The 27,694-nt window shown below is 47.1% G+C and overlaps 1 protein-coding gene across 4 annotated transcripts in view; it reads right to left on the reverse strand.

Moving 5' to 3' along the window:
- Positions 1-16: 16 nt before the first annotated feature.
- MYL4 (myosin light chain 4) overlaps positions 17-27,694 on the reverse strand; it is a 28,316-nt gene continuing 638 nt past the window's right edge. Inside the window, exons 1-8 of one of the 4 annotated variants that reach the window (XM_081804799.1) lie at positions 26,363-27,621; positions 12,508-12,658; positions 9,305-9,332; positions 3,268-3,417; positions 1,782-1,955; positions 1,236-1,313; positions 693-736; positions 17-198 (exon numbers count right to left, since the gene is read on the reverse strand). In XM_081804799.1, the coding sequence (XP_081660925.1) occupies positions 708-736; positions 1,236-1,313; positions 1,782-1,955; positions 3,268-3,417; positions 9,305-9,332; positions 12,508-12,624 (576 nt within the window). In that variant the 5' untranslated portion in view covers positions 12,625-12,658; positions 26,363-27,621 and the 3' untranslated portion in view covers positions 17-198; positions 693-707. Of the gene's footprint in view, positions 199-692; positions 737-1,235; positions 1,314-1,781; positions 1,956-3,267; positions 3,418-9,304; positions 9,333-12,507; positions 12,659-12,874; positions 13,222-23,497; positions 23,644-26,362; positions 27,622-27,694 lie in introns of those variants that run through there. The other 3 variants (XM_081804801.1, XM_081804800.1, XM_081804798.1) reach the window with 3 other exon arrangements.

Genomic DNA, 27,694 nt, shown 5'->3' on the forward strand with positions numbered 1-27,694 from the left:
ACACACACACACGGAATCAGAGAATCTGGCCCAGGCTTGCCAGAACCGTTTATTTACAGGGCGGGCTACTGGCCCGGGGTGTCCTCAGGGCTGTGATGCAGTGGCAGGTCCAGGACCCCAGCTCCCCAGCTCCAGCTCAGTCACTCTGGGCCTCTGGCTTAACTCGCCCCAGAAAGGTTATGGCCCAGGGCCAGGCACCTGAAAGAAAGTGCTAGATGTGTCCCAGCCCCTTATCACAAACCCCATACCCCAATTGGGATGGCCCTCGGCCAGGGGAGCCCAGGGAAGGGAGCAAATAGGAACAGAGTCAAGGGCACAGGCCTGGGCACTCTTCCACCCAAGGACCTGGCTTTTGCACATGCAGGAGCCCATATAGGAGGCCCCAGGCTGGAGGGAATGGTCTCGCCTTGAGAGACCCTAATAGAGAGGCTGTCAGGTGGGACTGATGAGGGTCAAGACAGGGTGCAAAGAGCAGGGAGAGCTCAAGGCCAGGCTGGAAGGGACCGAGGGCAGGAGGCAGGAGCACAGAGAGTGCAGGGAATGGTGGGCAGGCCAGGCTGCTCTCCCATCATGAACCCCTCTGCTCTCCCACTACGGGGTCAGATTTGGGACAGAAAAGCTCTAGGGCATGTGGTGGTGTTTGGGAGCCCCTGGCAGACCCCAGAAGGGGCCAGGAGGGAGGCTGCACTCACCCTGAGGGGTCTGCTTCACCCAGACATGATGTGTTTGACAAAGGCTGGGAAGGGAGAGAGAAATCAGTCACCGCACTTGGCCCCTCTCAGCCCGACTTCCAACCTTCCCACCACCCTTTCTCCAGACTCTGATTCTTTCTCTTATTTGGGGTTGTTGGGGAGAAGCTGGAAGAAGAGACCTAACCTCTGCTGTGTATTCTAAGCTGACATCTGGACATAGATGAAATGAGCTATGTTGTCTCTGCTAATCCCCACAACCTTAAGAATGGTGCCAGCATCACCCCATTGCTCAGATGAGAAAATTGAGGCTCAGAGAAGGTAAGTGACTTGATCTAGGTCACACAGCCAGTCTATCTCCAAAACCCATGCTCTTTCCATTATACTATGCTGTTCACTCCAAGGATGGAAAAGAACATCCACTGGGAGCTCACCAACACCCATCTAGCCTCTAATTCCTGGATCTGTTCTGTTCTGCAGACCCGCCCAGCCCAAACTGTGCCCGCTGTCCCTGGGTGCCCGAGGAAGTGAGGCACGACCTGATACCTTCGTAATTGATGCACCCGTTGGCATCCTCTTGCCCAGCCAAAAGCTGCTCCACCTCGGCCTCAGTCATCTTCTCTCCTGGGGTGGGGGCAGTAGGTTCTGAATTACACATGGCAAAGGAGGGACAGGCCAAACCCAAGCACCCCCTCGAGTCTCAAGGCCCAAGGCTCCCCAGATCTGGGAAGTGGACATCCAAGCTTTGGAGGGGGAGACAAGGGTCTTAGGTCTTTCCTACTCCCCAAGGCCTCTCCCTCTGCCCTACAGCCAGCACTGGGGGAGCAGACCAGGGCCCCCGTGATTGAGGCAATGACAAGGATGGGATCCCTGGGTCCCACATCTCAGGCTTCAGCCCTGCTCTGCCGACCTGCTCTCCCTCCTCCCAAGCCCAGCTTGGGGGAAGGTTGTTCCTGCAGAGCCTGGAGAGACAGGGCCTGAATCAGGATGTGATCCTCGGGATGCAGGGACCCCAGTCTACCCCCTACCTATGCCACCTGGGCCCTTCCCACCACTTCCTTCCTCCCCCTTGGGCACCACCAGCCTGCATACCCAGGGTGGCGAGGACATGGCGAAGCTCAGCACCCATGACTGTGCCATTACTCTCCTTGTCGAAAACACGCAGCCCTTCCACAAAGTCCTCATAGGTGCCCTGCTCCTTGTTGCGGGAGATGTGCTGCAGGATGGGCAGGAACGTCTCGAAGTCCAGCATCTTCGCATTCATCTCTTTAGGTGGGAAGGAGAGAGAATGTGATGTGAGTAGAGGCTCAAGGGGAGCGGCGGGTCCGTAGGGGGCCTCGCCCCAGCTCTGCCAGGCCAGGACCAGGGCGGAAGGGAAGAGCCACTATGACTCCACCCAGACCTCTAAACTCCAAGTGGCCAGCTAGGTGGGGGGGGAAGGGGGGCCCAAGGGTGGTCGTGGCAGGATTCGAGGGGCCCGAAGGGTCACAGAACAAGGCCTCACAGTCACAGCTTAGACTTTTGACATGTGACAGACACGTCACGGAGGTAAACCAATAGGATGGCCAAAAGGGAATTTTGCATCATTCCTCCTTTGGGCCTCATCCCTAGACCACATTGCCTGGAGCAACTCTGAATCAATAATTTTTATAAATTTGCAATTCTTTTGTGACGAGCCAGCCCACTTCTCCCACATTATGGTGTGTTAAAAGCTTTAATTTTTAAATCCCACAGATGTTGGCAATTCTTTCTTCTATAACAACATAGGAACTTCCAAAAATGGAAGCGCCCAGACATCTTTTACCTCTGAGAAACCCTGCTGGTCCTCTGGCCCTTTCCTGCCCACATCCTTCACCCCACACTGGTATCTTCACCAGCAAGAGGAGGAGGGGAAGGGGCCAGAACCAAGGAAAGGGGAGGGGAGCAATATGGCCCAGGAAGCCTCTAGAGAAGGCCTGCCTGGCTGCTGCCTGTCCCCACCTAGTGCCGACACCTCTCCGAAGGACGTGTGTTAGGGCAGCTATTAACTCTACTACCAAACATGACAGATGACAGTCACAAACGGGACACACTGTCTTACACCACTTTTGAAACTCATTCACCAAAACCTGCTGAATGCAAATGAGTGACAGGGCATCATTACGGAGCTCATATTGAGTCCGCTTTAACTTGAACAAATAATTTGCAATCTTCAGTGCTCTCACCATCATTAGAAACAAAGTCTTCGTGACATTTCAGTGCCGCAACTAAGATACTGGGCGTGGGGGTGCGGGCAGGTGGTTAGTGGTCAGATCCCCACCTCACTTCCCTGCACTCTGGGGTATCAGAGGAAGACACTGAAGCAACAGAAGGTCGTTCCTGCTCCCCAAGAGCTTCGACTTCACAGGGAAAACAAGAGCAAGCCCTGGCCACATTCTTCAAGAATCAACTGTCGGAGACTTCCAGATAAATTCTAGCAAGGGGAGAAAGGTAACCTGGGGAAGGGGTCTGGTCTTGAAGGGCTATTGCGGGAGAAGAGAAAGAGCCCCAGGGGCCTCGGGGCAGACACCAGGAGGTTGAGCCACAGGCCCACGCTGACCTTCAGGCTTGGGTTTGCCCAGGACGCGCAGCACCTCGGCGTTGGTGGGGTTCTGGCCCAGTGCCCGCAGCACGTCCCCACACTGCCCATAGGTGATCTTCATCTCTCCAGTCGGCGTCCGGTCAAACAAGGAGAAAGCCTCTTTGAACTCTGCAGAGAGAAGACCCGACTGCAGCCTCCCTGGGGCCAAGCGAAGACAGTGGCCGGGGGCCCATTAGCCTCCACCCAGGCTGAGAGCAGGTCAATGTGGCTGATAAAACATTTCAGTATTTGCCCTCGGCCATCATTCCAGCCCCTCCCTGGAAGCCCACCCACACCCTCTTCTGACAACCAAAGGGGCATCCTGGAGCCTCCGTGACCTGCTCCAGCACTGGGCCTGGGATCCCTTCTATCGGTTATTGTTGTGTCATCTGAATATCTCCCCTGCGGCGCTGCTCCGGTCCATGCACCCTGCCCTGCTGCAGGGGAGGGTCCTGACTGTCAAAATGGCAGGGAAGTGAAAATAGCATGGCTCAGAGGTCAGGATTCCCAGCTTCTCATCTTGGCTCTGCCGAGTAGCCCAGAACGAGCCCAGCTAGGACTCCTGGGCAAACCCTGGGAATCAAGCTCCACCCTCCCCTCCCTTCCCAGTTAACTGTGAGTGTCAGAGGAGGTGGTGGTGTGTGGAGGCACTCTGCAAAGTGATAAGACCTGCTCAGAAGTCAGCTCACATTCCGGCCTGTTCCAGGCCAGACAAGCTGACGTGGTAGAGACAGTCGGACCACACCAGCTCTCCCACTGACCTACCACTGGCCTTGAGCAGACTACTCACTTTGGTGGGCCCTCCTTTTTGGGTTTTTTTTTTTTAGCTCTAAGTGGGGATATAATGTCCACCAGAGTGAGTTGCTGGGGGGATTATCAGATGTGCCAAGCATGCTGCCTAGCACATGGTAAGGGAATCAACAAAGGGTGGTTACTATTATTTCCCTAGTTCTGGAGCCAGCTCAGAGCTCTAGGGACTAGACTCCCTGAAGGTACCAGGGCAGGTGTCCAAGGAGCAAGGTCAAATTAAGGCACTCCTGGGCCCTTTGCAAAGAACCTTAATTCCTCATTAATTTGGATTCAACCAGTTCATTACTGGGGATAATTTGGACTGGGAATAGCAAAGAAATGGTTTACTAAACAGATTAACAATATAAACTAAGGAATGTATGAACCACTTAGGAAAAAAGCTGCTTTTAATCCTCACCAAGTACTCTAGAAACACTTATTCCTTAAAGGCTGCCTAAGGATTATTTACAAACCATTCTACATATTAAAGCAATTCTGCAAGATGTTTATTTGCAAGTCTTTACTAGGCTTTGTAAGAATTTAAAAGGTACAAAACAACATGTCTTTCAATTACTGAATAATTAAGTTCAAATTCCATTTCCATTGCTTACTAGCTGTGTGATGTTGGGCAAGTAAATATTTAACCTCTATAAACCTCTTCTCCTCTAGAAATGGCACCTACCTCATAGGGTTCTTAAATTACATTCAAATCAGATACAATAATGCATGTTAAAAATCTTAACAAAATGTCCTGCATAAAGTAAATGCTCAAACAATGCTGCTAGTCTTATCTTACTGCGTTTAATCTTAATTTTACCACTTAACTATGTGATTATGGCCAGGTCACTTAACCTCACTGACCTTCATTTCCTCTTTTGTCTAAAGGAAATAACCACTACCTCACAGTTTTGTTAGAAGGATTTAATATTTTTTTTTAACTTTTAAAGCAATTAGCGTGGCTTCTGGCACAAATTCAGTGCTCAATAAATATGTTAGTTGAATCTGAACTCAGACTTTTTTTATAAAATGATTTTATTTATTTAACACAGAGAGAGAGCATACACATGGGGGAGGGGCAGGGGGAGAAGCAGGCTCCCTGCTGAGCAGGGAGCCTGATGCAGGGGCTCAATCCCAGGACCTTGGGACCATGATCCCAGCCGAAGGCAGACACCTACCTGACTGAGCCACCCAGGCGCCCCTTAACTCGGACTTTTTGATCTAGTTCATTCAGAAGAGTGAGGTCAGATGTAATAAAAGAAGGAGGCTTCTCATAAAAGAATATAATGATCCTTAACAGGAAGGTGGAACATGAGGGGGAAAGTAGAAGAACTATGACCTATGATTTGATCACTTACAATGGACCGAGCTCTGAGCTAATAATGTTGTCTTAATCTTTCAAAAACCTTATACTATAATTATCCTCATTTATACAGCAATGCACATGTGACTTCTGGTCAACTATCCAGGACACCAAGAAAACAGTGAGGAGGAAGGAGGAGAAGGGAAGGACCTATTGTACCTGCTAACGCTCCAGCCTGCTGCAAAGCCTGGTATACGCATATACCCCAAACACTCAAGTTTAGGGCTGCTACTAGGTAGAAGAAAAAGCCAGTGTGATCTTGGGGTGCATGAGAGGTGATGTTCATGGGCCCAGAAGAAACCTTTTCTCAATAGTCTATAGCAGTCAGAGCCTTGCTAGAGCTATGAGCAAAGGTGGTAATCCCTTCCTGTAAGAATATGGAAATCTGGGTGCCTGGGTGGCTTAGTTGGTTGAGCGTCCAATCTTGATTTCCACTCAGGTCATGATCTCAGTGTCACGAGATCAAGCCCTGCCTCCCAGCTCCGTGCTCAGCGGGGAGTCTGCTTCTCTCCTTCTCCCTCTCCTTCTTCCCCCCTCCCCCGCCTCGCGTGTTCTCTCTTTCTCAAATAAATAAATAAATCTTAAAAAAAAAAAAAAAAAGAATATGGAGCTCTGGAGAGGGACCAGTAAGTCAAGAGTTAGAAGCTAGTTTCTACAAGGAAAAAAAAAAAGCATTAAAATAAAATGGGGCCATATCACCCAGAGAATATAAAACAAAGACAGGATTTGATAACTATCTTCAAATAGAGGCTATCTAAAGGATGCTGAATAGAGTCATGGAATTCTGAATTGAAAAGAACCATATATTCTTACTTTGCAGATAAGAAAATTAAGGTTCAAAAAAGTGACTTGCCCAAAGTCTCATGGCCAATAGTGGCAGAATTAGGGCCAATACTAAAATCTCCTGATTCCAAATAATATTCTTTCTAGCATAACACAAGAAAAACATCTTCAGCTTCATCAAAGAGCAAATGAAGAGATAGCAGAAGTAAAATTCAAACAGAAACAATTCCGATCCAAAAAAGGGACAACATCTTCAAAGTCAGAGGGATGATAGACTGAAATGAGTTAGACCACAGCCCTGAAAATCCTCATGGAGAAAAGAGGCAACCAGCTGTCCCAGTTGGTTTTGACCATGATTCCCATTTGGGAAATGAAAAATTTTTAGCATTAGTTGACTCTCTACTCTTCATGCGTACCACCATGCTTTTATCTACACACAAGTATCTATTTAACTAAAATGCATTTTAATTAACTTTAAGGGGTGCCTGGGTGGCTCAGTTGGTTAAGCGACTGCCTTCAACTCAGGTCATGATCCTGGAGTCCCAGGATGGAGTCCCGCGTCGGGCTCTCTGCTCAGCGGGGAGTCTGCTTCTCCCTCTGACCCTCCCCCCTCATGTGCTCTCCCTCTCTCTCAATCTCCCTCTCAGATAAATAAATAAAATCTTTAAAAAAATAAAATAACTTTAAGTATCTTACAGCACAGCAAACTATTGACTGAAAGTGAATGTCCACGGGGTATTGCAAAAGCAGAGTCGGATTCAATTCACTAGTTTCAAAATGCATCTGCTAGTTCTCATGCCATATTTGTGGGTAAACTGGCATCACTTTTTGGAAGACAATTTCACAATAACTATTACAGTTTAAAATGTATGTATCCTTTGACCCACTCCTAGGAAGGTCCCCTGGGGAAAGCATGCTGCCGATAGGTCCCAACAGGAAACAAACTAAAGGTCTATCACTATTAGCCTGATTCAATTAAAAGGTACATCCATGTATAAGAATCTATGTAATCCTTTAAAAAAATGAAGTAGAACTGTTAACTATAAAAAGATACCAAGGTATACTGGGGTGCCTGGGTGGCTCAGTTGGTTAAACATCTGCCTTTGGCTCAGGTCATGATCCCGGAGTCCCGGGATCGAGTCCCGTATCGGGCTCCCTGCGTAGTGGGGAATCTGATCTCCCTCTGCCCCTCAACCCACTCGTGCTCTCTCTCTCTCAAATAAATAAAAATTTTAAAAATAAATAAATAAAAGATAACAAGGTATATTAATTTATTATATTTATTATATTATATTATATCTTTAAAAAAACTGGTTATCTTTTGAAGAGGGATCAACATGACAGGAAAGCAAGAGGAAAATATCTTTATTTTTTATTTACTTTTAAGTAGAATATGAATTTTTGTTTTTGTTTTACTGTGTGCAGGTATTGGTTGACCTTTTTTTTTTTTTAAGATTTTATTTATTTATTTGACAGAGAGAGAGAGAGAGACAGGAAGAGAGGGAACACAAGCATGGGGAGTGGGAGAGGGAGAAGCCGGCTTCCCGCTGAGCAGGGAGCCCAATGTGGGGCTTGATCCCAGGACCCTGGGATCATGACCTGACTCTAAGGCAGACCCTTAAGGACTGAGCCCCCAGGCACTCCATACTTTTTTTTTTAAATATAGTATGTGCTGGGCGCCTAGGTGGCTCAGTAGGTTAAGCATCTGCCTTCGGCCCATATCATGATCCCAGGGATCAAGCCCCAGATTGAGCCCCACATCGGGCTCCCTGCTCAGCAGGGAGCCTGCTTCTCCCTCTCCCCCTGCTTATGCTCTCTCTCTCAAATGAATAAATAAAATCTTTAAAAAAAAAAAGATAGGCTAAATGAAAGCAATTATTATTTAAAAATAAATAAATAATAAAATTGCATACCTCTTAAAAAAAATAAAATATAGTATGTGCTTAGAATCAAGGGGTTGGAGGGAGCTTGGGTTGCTCAGTCATTTAGCGTCTGCCTTCGGCTCAGGTCATGATCCCAGGGTCCTGGATTCGAGCCCCGCATCGGGTTCCCTGCTCAGCGGGAAGCCTGCTTCTCCCTCTCCCACTCCCCCTGCTTGTGTTCCTGCTCTCGCTGTGTCTCTCTCTGTCAAATAAATAAATAAAATCTCTAAAAAAAAAAAAAAAAAAGAATCAAGGGGTTGGATCAGATGACCTTTCAAGGTCCCTTCTAACTCTAAACTTCTAACTCTAACTAAAACTTAATGATTTTATGTCCTAGAGGCATTTGGTGGGGAAAACAGAGGGATAAGTTGCAATGGCAATGAGCCCCAGCTATAAAGCAGATAGAACATGATGAAACATTCTATTCTCAAAACCCCAGACTCCTACAGGAGAGGGGCAACAATCAGGTTGGAGGGTAGGAGATCTGGAGGCTTGTCTTGAGAGCTGCACTTAATAGCACTTTATATAACATTGAGAAAACAAATTGTCTTCATCAAAGATGGAGAAGGGTTGGTGATGGGGATCACAGGTGGACTAGGCACCCCCAAGTCACCACTAGCCCTGCCACCATTAGCAGGCGAGCATCTCGGCAGGCTACAGGATGAGCGGGGAGGATGCCAGTGACCTAAGGAGGGCTTTCCAATAACAGGAACAGAAATGAGGGTTCTAAATATCTTGAATAGTAGGTTTTGCAGGTAGAGGGGAAAAAAGACATTTTTGCTGTGCATCTATTATGTTCCAGGCAGTCTGGCAGAACAGTTGAGAATTCAGGGCTGCAATCAGAGCTCCTGAGTTTGAGTCCTGGCTCTACTACCAGCTGGCTGTGTGCGACTGGGCAAACTACTGAACCTGTCTGTGTCTCAATTTTTCACAGTAAAATGGGGGTGATAATAGTCCCTACCTCCTGAGGGTATGGTGAGAACTGAGTTAATCCACATAAAGTGCTTAAGTCATCACATATCCTAGGTGAAAATGAGCAAATACAGGTGAGCAATGATGATGATTAAGGTGCTTACTAGGACCCTGGTGATAGCAACTACTCTTCTCCATCCTCCTCCTCCAGGGAGGATGTGCTGGGGGAGGGGCAGCTGTCAGTACTCACCTTCGATCTGGTCGGCAGTGAAGTCTATCTGTGGGGAAGGAAACACAAGAATGAGCGCTGAGACTGCCAAAGGCTCCCAGAGGGAAGCAGAAGTGGCTTCCACCACAGTCGGGGACAGGGGGAGGACCTCCCGCAGGCCACCAGTCGGGGGAGGAGACAAAGGGCACCCCAGTCTCCTGACGAATGAACTACAATGAGCTATCAAATAGTGCAGCCACCAGAGTCCCCTCAATACCACATGTGAAGTGATGGCTCAGAATGAGAGGGAAAGAGAGAAAGAAAAATACTCTAGAGAACTCTAGAACCTATGGCGACCCCCTGTGGTGATCTCTTCGGGTCAAATATAAATTGCTCAACCTAGCTGGCCATAAACTGCCCTCACTTCCAACCTGACTCCACAGTCCACCCACAGTCAGACTTCCTCTCCCTTTGGGCGTCCACCACTCTTCACCCTCCGCCCCCCTTTCCTCCTTGATGCTGACTCTCCATTCACCTCCTTCAATCCCACCTTCTCTTCCCTCGCCCCATCCCACCCCTCACCCCCCAGCACATGTCCCTCTTGGTCATCAGGACAGCAAGCCTAGCTTGGGTGAGCCCTCAATGTTTCCCAGCTATCCCACGGCCCTGCCTCTAGATGTGCCCAGGCCTCCCGAAGCCAGAATTCCCCCTGGGCCAGAATTTTTGTTACCGCTCACAGAGATGCCTGGCACGGAGCAGACACTCAAAAAATATTTGTTGAGTGAAGGAATAAATTTTGGATTCGCCCCCACAATGCATAATAATTTAATGCTGAGTACAGAAGAGGCAGGTGGGAGGCTCTGAAAATGAATGACAACGAACAAGCATGAGTCATTATTGTAATTTGGGATTTTGTGTGTTACTTCATCATCCTTGATCTGCCACCATGCTCCCCACCTGATCTCCTCTTCACCAGGGGTGGTAACCACCCCCGGCGCATCTTTTTCACGGAGCACCATTCCTAGTCCTAACTCTGCAGCTTGTGCTGTGCCCCGCAGGTGAACCCCTGTTAATGAGGACCCCTGGGGGTGGCTGGAATGAGCTAGGAGAGCGGAGGAGGGGTTACACCGGGTGGGGAAGGAAACTAGCTGTGACCGGGACCGGGCTTTGCCGCAGGTGGGGTTGGTCAGGAAGGTAAAGATAACCCTGAAATAGGGTAAAGGATGCTTTGCACAAACTCTCTGAGGGTAAGGTGCAGTTGCCCCAGGAGTAAATGTGTAAGAGAAATGAGTATAAAAACATAAAATCAGAATCTGTGGTCATAATCACACATACTGGGTTAAGTTTACTTTTGTTTTGTCTTTTTGAGCAGAGTTTTCAAAGCAAAGGAACCAGATAAGTACAATAATAGGGAAATCATATCCTTCCAATCATGAAGGACACCTACTTTTTTTTTTTCACTTTAAAGCAATTTCAACAACCCTCAGGATTGGAAGATCCAGATGTGGGAAAGAGGACTGCATCAAAAACTAAGGATTTACTATATGTTGGCTAACTGAACATAATAAAAAATTAATAAAAATAAATGAATTAAAAAAAGAAAAGAGGACAGCAACCAGGGGAGAGAAAGCGGGGGAGGTGGGTGGATGGAGGGAAGTGATGGGTCAAAGAGAAGGCTCTGATCTGATACTACTTGGCAGCTGTCACCCGGACACCAGGGACCAGGCTACCCCCCAGGAGGAGCGCATTGTCGGAATGAAGCAGAAATAAAAGCATCCTGATGGGGCGGGAGAGAGTCAGCTTTTCTTGTGAGGCTCTGCCAGTAGCGGGAGTAACGAATGACCCAGGTACTTTCAAGGTCTTGACACGATCGCCTCCACGTGACCCAGGTACTTTCAAGGTCTTGACACGATCGCCTCCACGTGACCCAGGTACTTTCAAGGTCTTGACACGATCGCCTCCACGTGACCCAGGTACTTTCAAGGTCTTGACACGATCGCCTCCACGTGTACCGTAACAAAGCCCAGGGACATGCAACTGCCTCCGTCTCTTGGCCAAGCCGATTATGCTTGACCCCTGACCCTTGCAGGGATTACCATAGATCAACCCCAGGGTCCTCGGCACAACGGCAGTCCTGGGGCTGTAGGTGCGGGGGGAGGAATCCTGAGAGGGCTAGGGAGGATCATCCAAATTGGAGCCCGGAGGTTCAGTTTCCCTACCTTCTTGTCACAGAACCTGGTCCTGAGCTCCTATTTTGATCTGATTCTTCACCACCTCCAGCCCTGCCCTCGTGGCTATTCCCAGGGGCCCACCACTCCCAACCTGTTATTAATAGCTCTTCATACCAGTAGCACTTGACCTCTTGGGTTCTGGTGCCAAGACTTAGAACTGCTTCACTCTCCAGAGGCCTCTGACCCCTCCTTCCCAGCCCCTCCCAGTTCCATTCCTTCAGCAGCTGGGCCAGATAGCTGGGAGGCCTGAAGTGACTGAGTCAGCAGGCAGGGCTGGTGGACCAGCTGCAGGGAGAAGAACCTTCCAGTGTGAGGGGAGCAGGGCGGACAGGGAGGGAACCAGGCCCCACTCCCTCACCAGGTTAGAGGGAAGGTCTCAGCCTGGGATGGGCCTGTCCACTGCATACCCCAGACAGGGGCCCAGGCTGAGGCCACAGAAGGAGGGAACCACTTTGGTAGGGGAGAAGAGAGGGAAACAGCCTCCTCTCACCTTACCTAGAGCCCCTCTGCCCCCAACACGTGCCCACTGAAAGGGTCTTTGAGAACAAAGCCTATTCCAGACACCCAGCTCCCTCACTGCTTACATCACTTACTCCAAGTTGCACTGGTGGTTATCATGTGTCTTTTCTCCAGAAAGATATCATACTACCTCTGAGGAAAGGGTCAGTCTCCTTCTCTTCACTATGATGGCTCCCACAGTGCCTTAAAATTTAAGGCTGAATGGTTCATTGGTTGTATCTCCCTGCCATTCCCGACTCTGCTGGGTAAATTTGGGATGACAGAGCAGGGTTTCCTCAGAGCAGAAACCTGTTCCTGAGGGGAAAGGCCTACAAGTCCAAATACCCCTCAGCAGCCCCCACACCAGCTCCACCACCCCAGGCGCCAGCATGTGGGGCATGGACCACCACAGCCTTCAGCCCATCCAGCCTCCAGAAAATAGGTCTCTAAGGTCCAGGACAGACAGGATCCTGAATGTCATCCCCACCTCCACCCCAGTGGCTAAGCCTCACTCACCTTTACGCTCTTGGGGTCAAAGGCAGGTTCCTTGGGGGGCTCAGGAGCTGAGGCCGGGGCAGGGCCTGGGGCAGCCTTGGCCGCTTCCTTCTTAGGCTCAGGCTTCTTGGGAGGCATGTTGTCTTGTTGGGATCTCCGGCGGAGATGGAAGCTAGGAAGGAATCAAGAGATGTGGCGCCTGGGAGATGAGACAGGAGACTGGGCCGCCTCCCTCCCCTTTTATCCTGGGCAGGAGCCCCCACAGAGGGGCTGGGTGAGAGCAAGAGCAACTGCTCTGACTATAAAAGGAAGAAACACCAGCAGGGTACAGATGACAACTGTGTATTGTCACCAGGTTTGGGGCGACGAGCCTCCCCTCCCTCCACACCTCACACTCCTCCTGGCCTCCACCTCTGGGACAGGCTGCCCCCTTCCTGCCAATGGGTGGAAACCCAGAGGGGCCAGGAAAACAGACCCTCTCAAAAATGCCAGAGTCCAGCCAGAGAGATGAGCTGACTAGAGCAGTTGATAACCCTCACACAAAGCCCAGGGGAGGGTAAGGCTTTTTTTAGCCCCTCCCGAGCAGAGACAGCCCACTGCACATTCCTTTTAAGCCTGGCTCCTTTAAGCTGAGAGCCACTCTGGGGCCTCAGCTCTGCCCTGAGGCTCAGCTCTCGGGCCTGGAGCCCTGAAGCAACAGCTGGTCCAGCCAACCCACACTGTCCCCACCCCCTCCCAATTCACAGGGTGAAGCCCTCCATCCTCCAGAGCGGGCATCCCAGGAACTCCACAGACCTCGAATCCCTGGGTTTACCCCCACCACCAGCAACCTCAATCATTCATTCAACAAGTCCTGAGCGCTGAACTTGTGCCTGGGGGGCTGGGGTGAGAGGCAGGGAGGTGTGGCTAAGAGTCAGTGTGATTGGAGGTCAGAAAACTTGGGTCCTGTTGTCACTATACCTCTAACTCACTCTGTGCCCCAGGACTGTGTGTGTGTGTGTACGTGTGTGTGTGTGTACGTGTAATGCTTACTGTGTACCAGGCACTGTTAAGCGCCATGATATAAAATCTCATTACGCCTTCACCACAATCCTATAAAGTAGCTATCATTATTACTCCCATTTTACACTTGGGGAGATTGAAACTAAAAGTGGTCAGGTAACAAGGTCACTCAGCTAATTAGCTATGAGCTGGATCAGAACCCAGGTGTGTCTGATTCTAAAGTTTATGCTCAAATCATTGAGATCATAATCCCATTGATGAGGGGGGCAGTGCATACATAATATGTTTGTGTGTTCATCCGAAAGGTCAGGCCGAATACACACTAATGTGTTAGGAAGAAACACCCCTGGAACCTGGGGGCGGGGAGGAAGGGGGGACGACGGCAATTCATAATTTTGTACTTTTTTCACTTCCTGTATTAATGGAAATTTTTAATAACGAGCATATACTGTTTTTGTAAAAACCGCTGAAAGTCTATAAAATGTTCAGAAAACAACAAAAAAGCTTACCCACTGCACAGAATTGCTTTGAGCTGAACTTTAAGGCTCTCCAGTTCGAAGGATAAAAGTCCATGCTGAGAGAAGCCGAAGTCACTCTGCCTCTCTAGACCCTCCCTATGAAGGGACCCTCCCTATGAGCGGACCCTCCCTATGAAGGGACCCTCCCTATGAGCGGACCCTCCCTATGAAGGGACCCTCCCTATGAGCGGACCCTCCCTATGAGGCTCCTCCCTATGAAACAAGATGGCTACACTACATACACCTGTGTGTGATTCCAGGTGCCCGGGGCCCACATCCGCTCCTTCCCCAGGCTCCATTTCCCAGATCTATCCGAGCCAAAAGGGCCCTTAGAGTTGGTCTCATCGTACCTGCTTTCGTAGGCAAGGAACCTAATGCCCAGAGGGACTTTTAAGCGGCCTGGAGACATTCAGCCATTCATAGGCAGAGCTGAGCCAGCTAATTCTGGCTCCCGAGCGGTGTGTGGAGATCTGCCCCCGCCCTGCAGCTCCTACAGCCTCGGTGGGCTCTCACCACTGGTACGCAGAGAGGCCTTCAAAGGAAACTGAGGCAGGAAAAGGAGCCAGGGCTTGCCCAAGGGGATACTAGAAAGAGTAAGACCCAAACCCAGGCCAGTACTGGTCCTGGCTGGGACAGAAGCTGTTGGCCCTTTCACCTCACCCCACCCCTCTTCTGCCTCACCTTCTCTCTTCCTTCTGATTTCATGTCACCCGCTTCCAGGGGCCTCTGTTTGCACCTTTCCATTTTCCCTATCTTTCCCTTCCCTGACTTCCTCATTCCCCAGGGGTTGGGAGCTCAGGTTGCAGGTGGTGAGGAAGAAGGAAAAAGGAAGCCCAACCTCTTTCCTCCTGTCCTCCCACTGCATCCCCTTCCCGGACTAGGTGTGCTGCAGGGGTTTGCAAAGATACACAAACCGGGGTTTGGTGGAAAGCTGCAAGCCGGAAGCTGGAAGATCCAGACACTAGTCGTGACCTCGAGAGCCACTCCCCCTCTCTGGGCCTCAGCTTGCTTATCTCTAAAATGAGAGATCATCAGGAGCTTTCAAACAGTGTTCAACAAACACCCAAGGCTCCCTTAACTTGTTTCCGACTGCAAGGGACGTGGAGAGGCCAGGTTGGGAGCTCCTCCTGCCATTTCAATCAGCACCACACCTGTGTTTTTCTACACCGGGGTCCCACGATCATTGTCTAACAAATGATTCCATGGTTTAAGAGTCTAAAAATAACCACTGAATGAGATGCTCTCGCATTTCCCCTTCCAGTTAAGAAACAAGTTATTTTAACCATTCTAGTAAGAAGTTTGATCCTCAAAAGACAGTCAGGAGTTTCCTTTCACTTATCTTTCTCTTTTTTTCCTTTTCCTTCTTTCTTTGTTTTAATTCTCAGGAGGAGCAAAATATCCAGTCCTCTTGGAAACAGAGCTCTGAGGTTAGAGAGCTGGCTGAGCATCCGCAGACATGAAAGGGTGTGGGCCTTAGAGACAGGAGCATAGGGCCGAATCCTGGATTTGCCATTTCCTAATCTCGGGCCCAGTACCCTAAGGACCTTCAACAGTAAACATTTCCTTCTCAAGTTGTTGTGAGATCTGTATGAAACGACGTAAGCAGAGCACCACAAACCATCCCTGGCACATTAGAAATACTTAGAGCTGTTAATTTAATTCGCTTTCCTAGATGAAGTGAGATGTGTGTTGGGGTTTCTCAGACTTCCTGGAAGGAACTCCAGGAGAGGGGGCCTCCTGGGGAAGGGACAGGTAAGGTGGCAGCAGCTCCTGGGATTGGGAGGTGGGGGTTTAGGAATGAGGAAGAGGTGGAGCGGAATGGCGGAAGGGGGGAGGGCAGCCACTGGGTACCCACAGTGTGACATATTTGTGGCTCCGGAAGCATGTAGCAGGTCCCTGGGGCTGGGCAGCCTGCCTGTCAGCCACACTCACACCAGGAGCCAGCCTGCCTGAAACCTTAGGCCACAAGCACCCCAGTGGGGGAGGAGACACTCCTCAAATCAGTTTCTGATTCTCTTTAAGCAACACCAGCTAAAAGGGTGTCTGGCACTTTAGAAGCAACTAGAGGGGAGTGTGGTTTTCCAGAAAGAGCCATGCCTCAAGAGTCAAGATACCCGCCCCTGGCCTTGCTATTACCACGACTCTCGATGCTCACAGCCCAGAAAAGCCCAGTAACTGGAGCCAGAGGTTTCACTTTCGCAGCCCTCATTCTGCCTCATGGTCACTGACTTTTACCTTCTTGTCCCTCTAGAGTATCTGGTGCCCGGTCTATGACGTTGTCTTCCCGCTCCAACATACGCTGACCAAGCGGAGCAAAGGAAAAAAAGAGAGAAGGACGGAAGAAGCAGAGTGTGAAGAGGCAAGTAGAGTAGTGGGTACTGGAAGCTTAACCAGCACCCCTGAGGCCTCTAATGGTTCCTGAGCCAGAGTGGCTCCAGCCCACTCAGATGCTCCCACTGGAAGGACTTCAAACTCAGTAGATGGAAAACATAGGACAGAATTTCACACCAACCCATTTACAGCCCATGTCAAATCCGGGGATAGACGCATAAGAGAACTGACATCAGCCTTCATCTGGGCTGGGCTTACGCACGCTCGCTCGCTCTTCTCCCTTCCCCTCTAACCATGCACACCCTGTGTCCTATCCTGAAAGAGATCCATCAGAGTCTCCTGCCTGGGATCAAATGCTGCTGACAGCAGGCCTGGCTCTTAATGCCTCGTCCTTGTCACCCTCCCTCCTCTCTTCTGGCCAGTGCCTCATAAGCTAGACATCATGGGGCAACGCCCTGGCCAACACGGATCTGTCCCCATAGAGGGCACTGGGTAAATTGGGCTCTGCCTCAAGGCAGGGGGTAAGAGGGCCCACTCAGGAGCCAGACTGCCCAGGTTAGAGTCCTGACTCAATGGGTTAGGCAAGCTAGTTAACTTTTTTTTTTAAGATTTATTTATTTTAGAGAGAGAAAGCTTGCGGGGGGGGGGGGGGTAGAGGGAAAGAATCTCGAGCAGACAACTACCCGCTGAGCTCAGAGCCTCGCTCTCACGACCCTGAGACCATGACCTGAGATGAAATCAAGAGTCAGACACCTAAACGACTGAGCCACCCAGGTGCCCCTCAAGTGAACTTCTTTATGTCTCAGTTTTCTTATCTGTGAAATGGGGCTGCTAATATAACCTCATAGATTGGTCACGAGGATTATGTGATTTGGAGGAGAGAGAGAGTAGGGGCCAGGAGTGCAGCAAAGAGGCTGCTAGAGAGTCGAGGCAACTCTAAATTTCCATTATTCTTGGATCCTGGCTGGTTGGGATAGGGGATCGTTGAGCCCAAGGGTCAAGAAAGAATTCTTGAGACATTTGATGGTGCAAAAAGGTGTTGACTTACTATGGGTTACATGCCTAGGACAGTGTCTAGGACAGAGCAAGTCATCAAAATAGCTGAGCCTGGGTCCTGATTGAAATCGTGTGCCTGCTGCCTCCTCTCCCAAGATCAACAGTGGAAGAATTATACAGAGAAAATACCAAGAAATGAAGAGAACTTTGAGAAACCCCTTGGATGAAGGGGAGCCCTGTTTTGAACTGGTGTGTGTGTGTGTGTGTGTGTGTGTGTGTGTGTTAGAAGGGTGGCTTTGGTTTGGGGAGAGATGTCGCCAGGCAAGGCTGGGGAATGACCAAAAAAAAGGAGCTCCGGGGTTCCAATCTCTCTTTTCCTCCACTACTGCCTTCAAACATACAGCGTTGCCCCATCACCTGTGTGACTCAAACCTGTGATCCAGGTGCTGGTTAGGGTAACATCAGGGCACTGAAGATGCACGGTGCTTGTGAAGAGCTAGTAAAAAAAAAAAAAAACAGGGGGCAACTGAACTTTGGATAGTTGTGTTCTCCCTCCTTCCCTAAACACTCAGGGCAGGTGAATTACAATCTAAAAAAATCTCCCCCTACCAAGGCTGCTCCTCTGTGGAGCAGAGAGGCGGGGGCACTGTTCTCAGTACTAGGGCTCATTCACCTCCAACCCTTACCCCCTGAGCTCAGTGGCACTGGCATGCTCTATTGGACAAGCAACCTATGTGCCCTTAGGCAAAATAACAAGACAGATGAGGAGCACAACTAATCCGAAAGGATACAGCCCAGATGGTACCTTAAGTAGAAATATGACAACAGACAGGCCAAGATTTTAAAAGGAGCTTAGTAAACATGCTAAAAGAGATAAAAGGAAATAGTACTGATATGATACAGAACAAAAAGACATAAAGAAGAACCAAACAGAAATATCAGATATATATAGTTGAAATAGGAAAAAAAGGGGCGCCTGGGTGGCTCAGTCGGTTAAGTGACTGCCTTCGGCTCAGGTCATGATCCCAGGGTCCTGGGATCGAGCCCCGCATCAGGCTTCCCGCTCGGTGGGAAGCCTGCTTCTCCCTGTCCCGCTCCCCCTGCTTGTGTTCCCTCTCTCGCTGTCTCTCTCTCTCTGTCAATTAATTAAATAAATAAAATCTTTAAAAAAAAAAAAGAAAGAAAGAAATAGGAAAAAAAACTTTGATAAAACAAGCAACATGTTAGGTATAAAAAATTAATCATTAAAATAGAACACACAATAGATTTGAAAAGTAGCACGATGGACACAGCTGGGAAACATGGTAGGGTATTGAAAGGCAAAAGAAAGAATATCTTCCAGAAGAAAAAAAAGAAAAGCAAAGAAATAGAAGCACTAAGAAATAGGGGGGATAGAAGTAGAAGGGCTTTGTGGTTTAGAAGGGTAATCAAGCTGAGTATACACGTGAAAGAAATCTCACTCAAGTTCAGAAGAGACATGAATAGAGAGGTTCTTTGCTGCAGCATGACTTGTGGTGGCCCGAAGGGGAAGCAATGTGGGTCTCCATTACTGAGACAGGGCCATGAGAGAGTACAGACCAGTTAGAAGCAAAAGATTAGATGTGTATCCAGAAGAATATAGCAATGAGTAAGAAGCTGAATAAGATATAAACCACAATTACATTTCTATAAATTTAAAATATCTGCATATAATCTCACTGATATCATACTGCATACGAATGAGCTAAACCTGAAGCTCCAAGGAAAAGAAAACGCTTATTTGCAACTTAGCTAGGTAGGTACAAGAATTTATGCTAAAACTAAAGCCTGCCACAATGCAAATTAATATGCATTTCTCTAACATAAATATGCAGATTTTAATCAACAGCATTATATAAACTGGCTGCAAAAATGACAAGAAAAGTTTAAATGTTTTGTTGATATTAACAAATTTGGAGTTGCTTTTCAATTTATGCAATATCTCCTTGAATTTCATGTTAATAATACTGAGTTGACACAGCAGTTAGTGAATTTACTTGACTTGGACATACTTTTGATACTGATATAATTCTTTTAAAATACAGGAAGCAATTTTGTCCATTTGGATGCAACTATTAAAGGAAAATGATTTTTTTGGGTACTTGATTCAGTTACTGGAAAATTTTTAAGTATGCTTGGAAAACAGGTATGTGAATCTACTTTTTCAACTGTGAAATTATGAAATCTAAATACAGATTAAGTATTTGTGATGAAAATTTAGCATCCAAATTGAGATATGCTGTAAGAAAAAACACACAATGGGTTTTGAAGACTTACTACAAAGAAAAGAATGTAATATATCAATAATTTTAATATTGTTTACATGTTGAAATAAAATTTTGGCTATACTGGGAGAATAGAATGTATTATTAAATTTTATTAAGTACATGCATACTAGAAGCATTACACATACCAACAAAAAAATACACATTAAAAATATTTGAGGGTTGCTTATGGTGAGTATTATTTGAATGGGATGGGGCAACAAGATAAAAAGGAATAAATAACTAATTAAACAAAAAGCTTTGTATGGATCAGTGATGAAGAAGGCTATATAACTCAAGGAGAATGATTAACCCAATCCCCTATAGCTAAGATTCCTTATGCCCAAAGAAGAAGGAAAAAAGCAATGAAAACCTGAAGTCTTAGTGACCCTGAAAATCCAGAGCACCAAAGGTAAAGGCAGAGAAGGAATGGAAGGGTCTAAAATCAAATTAAAATCAAAATTTTAAGGGCCATTGATAGCACTGGTCCTCTGAGCACTTTAAATCATCCCATCCACCTTCATTTCCTCAGCTGTTTAGCATAAGTGGAGAATGGTCCACGTTTGGCCCAATCACTCAACAGTCTGTCTAAATGATTGAAGCTCATTCCTGTGCTGTGATCAAGGCAGTGCGGCCTAGTGATGGATCCGTGAGCTGAACCGTGGGAGGAAGACATTGGGCGGGCCCCAGCAACAGGTGGGTTGGATCCCGCCCGAGAATCTAAAGCAGAGGGCAGGACAGCTGGTGTCTGGCAAAGTGATTTATAGTTGAAAAGCAATGGAGAGCAAGTCAGAACCCTCACCAGTCATCCAAACTGCATTCCCCCAGACATCCTGTCAGCTGCAAGGGACTTTAGAGGCACAGACAGAAGGGGGTGACTTGCCCAAGGTCACACTATGAGTCATGGCAGGTCTGAGACTAGAACCTAGGACACTAAGGTGACAGTGGAAGCTGGTAGAGCCAATGGGATTCCCTCATGGAGAGTCCTGGCCCCCAAGAGGACAAGAAAACAAGAAAGCATCAGTGACAGCTGGCCCTGTCACCCACAGCATGGGTGGCTCTCAGTAAGGAAAAAGAGACTCAACACCTTAGCAAGCACTTTTTCTCAGCATTTTGGACATGTTTTTAGTGCTAAAAATGAGACTCTTCTTGGTTTCCCTTTCCACCAACTTCTTCTTTTACTTCTCAAATTCTGACTTCCTCCCTTGCACCCCACCAGTGACTTCTCTGTGGCTAGACCTAGTGCTCTTGTCTCTGGGCCTTCTCTGCTGTACTTATCATACCAGAGTTCTGTCACTTACCCTGCTGTCCTGTATCTCCTTTAACCCGATTACTCTCATTCATCCATTCATCCATTCAACTAACACTTATTACACCTATAGTATGCACATGCTTTTACGAAAATGAGTAAGAGGCCATCCCTGCCCCCAAGAAGCTTCCTGTCTGGTGTGGAGGATGCAGATAAATAAATAGCTTTAATGTAATGATAAATACTCTCACAAAGGTTTTATAAGGTATTACATAACCAAAATAGAATGCATTTAGTTCTACCTGGAAAATCTCTATTTTTTTTTTTTTAAGATTTTATTTATTTATTTGAGAGCAAGAGCACGAGCAAGGGGGAGGGACAGAGGGTGAAGCAGACCTCCTGCTGAGCAGGGAGCCTGACTCAGGGCTCGCTCGATCCCAGGACACAGGGCTCAATCCCAGGACCCTGAGCTGAAGGCAGACACTTAACCAACTGAGCCACCCAGGCGCCCCTGGAAAATATCTCCAGCTCCAACTTTTTTCCTAAATTGTTCAAGCTTCACATTTTCAATTAACATTTGGACATTTCTCACCTGAGGCACTTCAAACTCAGTATATTTTGAACCTAGCTCATCACCTACCTCCCAAATGATACATTTATGACACACGAAACAAACTAATAGCAACAACAGGCTCTACTGGAGACAACTACAGTGTAGACTCAAGACTGGAACATCAAGTCTGTGTTTAATTCATTGCCATGCAATTTATTCAGAGAAAAATGAAAGTTTGCCTAGAACCTAAAAGGGAGAGAAACAGAGAATCTACTATTCAGTGAACATCGTCTCCAGATAATAGAAATATTTTTAATCTAGCAGTCAGGCATATATGTCCATTCTGAGGAAAAGGAGGTAATAGCCAGCCAGATCATTCGATTCACTCTTTTGGTCAGTCTGCACTCAGTAAGCAGCCTTCTAGTTGGAATCTGAATGTCCGAAAGAGAAGGAATTGGAGAAGAATAGTTTTCACTGTAAATGAGTAACTTGGAACTATTTTCATTTTGCGTCTTTTTTCAGATTCAGCTGATGAGAGAGCAAGCTGAGGGCAAAACACGAGCTGACACCCCGAAATCCCCCCCTCCCCCCAGAAGGCCCCATAAGGTGGGATATACATATAACATTCCTCAGGCACTAGGAACTGCCTAAGAACAAAGGCAGGGGAAAAATAAATGGTCAACTGATAAAGATCACAGTCGTGTAGAACACGAAACTTCATTATAGTTTGTAACTGTCTTCATGATTTATAAGAAAAATACAATTTTAATAATAGTCAGACCTCCAGGAACCTATAGACTCAATTTCCTGGAGCCCTAGCATCACCTTCACCTCCATAGGATAGAAAACCCTATATGATCAGTCACTCCTCACAATCACAATGCAGCTGGTTCTGCCCATGGGTCCCGTCCCTGTGCTATAATAAAAACACCTTTGCACCGTAAATCGTCTCAAGAATTCTTTCTTGCCCACTGGGCTCAACAATCCCATATCCCAGCTAGCTAGCATCCAAGAATAATGGAAATTTAAGAGTTGCCTCAACTCCCTAGCAGCCTCTTTTGCTGCACTCCTGGCCCCTACTCTTGCTCTCCTCCAATTCACATAATCCTCAGCTGTTAGCATAATCTTTCTCAAATTCCATTCTCATGAAGTCACTCCCCAGCTCAATCACCACCAGCAGCTCCCCAGGTCTATTTTATCAACCTAAAGTCATCAGTTTGGAACCCAAAGCTTATCAACTGTCCCCTAAACTACCATTTCAACCAAGCTTATGCGGCCTTCACTCCAGGCAAGCTAATTTGCTTACAGTTTATCTTCTTCCCTGTGCTTTTGAAGTCTGCCTACCCCTCCCTGCCATAGGCCATGTAGCCCATCTCAGACTGCACCTCAACCAGGATGCATTTCTGATTAGCCTCAACACTTCAGACTGCTTTGACTTGAAATCCCTTAGGGACTTATGCACAAAACCAGCATGTTCTCTGGGCCCAGAAAGGGAGGGTCAAAGAGCATCAAGTTATGACCAATAAGAGATAACACTGAGTGGTCATGTCTTTTAATCATCAGATACATTTATGATATTTTAATAACTTTATATTTGTGCAGGGCACTCTACTAGATAATGGCGACATCAAGGTGAGCCAAAGTCCCTGCCTTCATGGAATTTATATTAAACAAATATAATTAAAATGACCTTACATACTATGAAGAAAAAGAACAAAGATTCTGTAAGAGAGAATCAGGGTGGAGCTAATAATTTTGGTTAGGTGGACAGGGAATATTCTGAGGACATAATATCAAGGCTGAGGCCTAAAGGATGGGTTGAATTTAGCTAAAGAGTAAGGGCAAAGTATTTCAGGAAGAAGAAGTAGTAAGTGTAAAGGCTTCCACTTTAATCAGTCAATATTTTTTAAGCATATACTAGATACGTAATGCTTTTCAAAGAACTATATGGAGAAATATAAGACAGCCTTCCCTTAGGGAGATAAGACATAAATCATCCTGATTATATTGGTCTGCTCAGGATGCTAGAACAAAATACTGCAGCCTGGGTGGATTAAACAACAGAAATGTGTTTTCTCACAGTTCTGGAGGCTAGAAGTCCATGATCAAGGTGCTAGCAACTTTGGTTTCTGGTGAGAGCTTTCTTCCTGGCTTTTAGATGACCACTTTCTTGCTATATGTCTCATGTGACCTTCTCTCTACTCTCTCAGGTTTGTAGCACAGGCCCTGCAAATTAAACTGACAAAAGACAGATTAACAAAATTTTAAAAACAAGAGGTGGTTAGGATGTGGGGCATATATACCATCTTAGCAAATAGCAATAAATTTGTGGAGAAGTGACAAAATAGAGCAGAAAAGGTTTGGGCCTCTGGGGTGGTAAGTTGTGGAAAGGTAAATATATGGGGAAACTAATGGAAGATAAGGGTTATTTCAGTAAGGTTTGCTTGTACAGACCCAAATCAGTGCCAACTCTTTGTCTCTAGTGATAATGGTTGTTTTCCTCTTCCTGGTACAGGAGAGGGGAGAGGAAGCACCTTCACAAAGGGAATTATATGTCCTGCTTTTAGGCAGATAGCGAGAAAGCAAAGAGCTCTTTCTGTGTTTGCTGCTTCCTAATTGCTTTCAGGTCAAAATAATCCTTATGGCAAAGTGACATATTCTAGTTCCCTTTGTGGGAATGTAGAGTGTAACAGGGAGATGAGACAAGACTGAATAAGGAGGCAGAGACAAGACCTTGGAGGGCCTATAAGAGAAGTTAGGGGCGCCTGGGTGGCTCAGTTGGTTAAGTGTCTGACTTGATTTTGGCTCTGGTCATGCTCTCAGGGTCGGGGGTAATTAAGCCTGGTGTTGGTGGGGCTCCACACTGGGCATGTAGCCTGCTTAAGACTCTTTGTCTCCTTCCCTCACTGCCCCTCCCCACTTGTGTGCTTACTCATGCTCTCTCTCAAATAAAAAAGAGAGAGAGAGAGAGAAAGAGAGAAGTGAACAGGTTTATGCAATGTCCTGAGCGCAATGGGAAATCTCGAGTTGGGTGGGAAGGTTTAGGAGGGAGTCCCGACATGATCAGACTTGGTTCTGAGGATAGGTAAAGCTAGAGACAGGAAGAGACATGAAGGTACACCCAGGGTAAAATTAGTAGGGCTTTTGTCACTGGATGCTAGGGTCAAAGAGAGAGAGCGGTTCCAGGTTTGGGCAATGGAGAGGGTGGCAGTACCTTAAGTTGGGGTAGGAAATACTTCAAGTATGAGGACCGGGGATGTCGTTCTGAACAAGCACCTGTGAGATGTCCACTTGACAGCTGGCATTTGGGTCTGAAGTTCTAGGAAGCAGTCTGGCTAGAGATAGAGATTTTGGAACAATTTTACTTTTTTTTTTTTCCTTGAGAGAGGGAGGTGGGGGAGGGGCAGAGGGCGAAGGAGAGAGAGAATCTTAAGCAGGCTTCAAGGCCAGTTCGGAGCCTGACTTGGGGCTCAATCTCACAACCCTGGGATCATGACCTGAGCCGAAATCAAGAGGCTTAATCGACTGAGCCACCCAGGTGCCCCTGGAACAATTTTAGATGAAAGTGGAGGCCAAGAGAATGGATGGGTTTGCAAAGGAAGGAAGCATAGGGTGAGGAGAAGGCCTAGAATGGCCCCTGAAGCATTCTAATATGGGGAAGTGGGGGGCAAAAGAAACTGATGAGAACAGAGCAGTAGGAGGAAAACCAGGAGACTGTGTGATCAGAGATGCCAAAGGAAGGGGATGATTTGGCCAAGAAGGAGGAGGAAACACAGGGGTAAAAGCCTCAAGGTCAGGTAATAGAAGAAGGGTAAGACAGTAGCTTCAACAGGGACAAATGAAGGGTACAGATAAGGGGGGCTGAAGGAATTCGGAAGAGTAAGCTTGCTGGGGGCTATGTTTTAGTGGGACCTGCATCTTGGCAATGATACCAAGTCTAGCTTCTTGAATAGTTCGCTAAAAGCCAAACTCCGAATCTGATTGAACATGAAACAAACCAAGAGGCAGGCTAAAGAGAAGACATAATTTACCATGTTTGGAATAATGCTTATTGCAACCCAGATCTGCTGCTCACCAGCTAAACATATGTGGATAATGGATGACAACAGGATGCTCCAGTGGTTGCTGGATGGCAAGTTTAAGTAGGTCAATCAGGAACACACAAGGAAGTAAAAATGCTTTAAAAGATCCCACCAAAGCCTAACTTCAAACAATGTGGCCTTGCTATGGATGAGCAGAAAAATCACAACAGATGTATTAGCCCAGTGAAGAACAGTTAGAAAAGAGATGCGTTTTGGGGCGGGGGGTGGGGGTGGGTGGAGGGTGTGTGTTAAGCAAATTCTAAGCTTCAGAGCCAGAACGCCAAGCATCATGGTCTCTTTAAACGCTGACTCTAGATACACATTTTCACACGCAAAAAATATCATTATATGCTGTGTTGTAAGTTCCTACATTCAAGTTTACAAGAATCTATTGCACAAGTACAAGACTTGGGTTGGCAGCATGTTGAGTGAAAAAGAGCTGTGTGTAAAAAAAAAAAGAGCTGTGTGTGTAAAATGACCACAAGCTTAGCATGAACAAACAATGTCATGTGACAGTTTAAAATGCAAATACAACTTTAGTCTAATAGAAGTCATCCAAGGGGCGCCTGGGTGGCTCAGTTGGTTAAGCAACTGCCTTCAGCTCAGGTCATGATCCTGGAGTCCCGGGATCGAGTCCCGCATCGGGCTCCCTGTTCAGCGAGGAGCCTGCTTCTCCCTCTGACCCTCCCCCCTCTCATGTACTCTCTCTCATTCTCGCTCTCTCAAATAAATAAATCTTTAAAAAAAAAAAAGTCATCCAGATAATAAAAGCAATAGTCTCATCATTCTCTGCATTAATTAGAATAAACATGGAGTGTTGCGTTCAGTTCAAAGCATCAAATTTTAAGGGTGATATCTCTTACCCACCTCTTTCTTTCCATTACCACTACTAGATTCTCATCTCATATCTGGTAGATTGTTTCCAAAGATGGTCCAGCAATCAATCCCTCCAGGGCACAAGCCTTTTGCAGTGTCACTTTGCTACTCCTCCCATCTAGAGGTGGAGTCTATTTCTCCTACCCTTGAATCCAGGCGCGCCCTGTGTCTTTCTTTAATCACTGAGAAGGGATGGGGTTTGACTTACAGACCTAGGCCTTAGATTAGACAATTAACTTTCAAAAAGTGTTTTCATCATCTACCAAAAAACAAAATTTTAATAGTTCACTGGTTCACACATTTTGGGGGGAGAGGGAATAGGAAGGAAATTTGAGAGAACCTATTAGACACATCAATTCATTTAATTCCTTTAGTCATCTTTTTCAGACTAAGGAAATAGAAGTTCAGAGATGTGATTTGCCTAAGGACCTAAAACTAGTTAGTGCCAGAGGTAAAATTCAAAATCAAGCCTTCGGATTTCCCAACACACCACAATGCCTTTCCTATCAGGAATAAAAATTTCTGCCAGCCTTCTGAGATTTTCCATGATCTGGTCACCTAAGTAATTATTTCCAGTTAATGCCTTAACTCTTACCAGACTGATCTCATTTCTGCTTCCCTTCACCTGCCAGTCTTCTAATTCTACCCATCATTCAGAGTCCAGTTTAAGTCTCCCTTTTTCCTTCCATGAAACTTTCCTCATCTTAATCCCAATTTATTTCCCTCTCCTCTTAATTTTGACCTCACTTATAGTAGGCACCACATAACGTAGCACTCTGTTACATTGTTTTTCCTTTAAAGAGACCGTAAACTCTTCAGTGTGGACAGCTCCGGTCCATACTAAATCTTTGAAGGGTGGCAGTCCTTCCAAATTTCCTATTTCCCTTTGAGCCATGATAGGTACTTCTGGAATGATGAATGAACTAAACTCAACAGACAAATACTTCTTGATTAAAGTCAGCCCCAAACTCTCGTGTTTTAACCTCTGCTTAATCTACCGCGCATCAACTGATCCGCAGAGATTGAGTGCCGAGTGGAGACGGTAGTCCGGCCACGTAACGCTCCCCGCCCGCTTCGGCAAGCCACGCCCAGCCGGCCGGCCGCCGATTGGGCGTGGCCCAGCCTAGGGTGGCCGATTGGGCGTGGCGTGCGTGAGTGAAGGCGTGGCCGAAAGGAGAAAACTACGTTCTGGATCGGACTCGGTAGTCTCCGGGAATCCTCGACAATTTTCGGCAACGGTCTCCTCCTTCGCCGATCGGCCTCGGGCGTTTCCGGCCTCCTTCGAGCTTTTCCGTCTGGCTCCCGCGCGGATCTCTCCA

Source organism: Leptonychotes weddellii, chromosome 15 (genome assembly GCF_054177405.1).
Source record: "Leptonychotes weddellii isolate Sample4059 chromosome 15, ASM5417740v2, whole genome shotgun sequence".
Taxonomy (NCBI): Eukaryota; Metazoa; Chordata; class Mammalia; order Carnivora; family Phocidae; genus Leptonychotes; species Leptonychotes weddellii.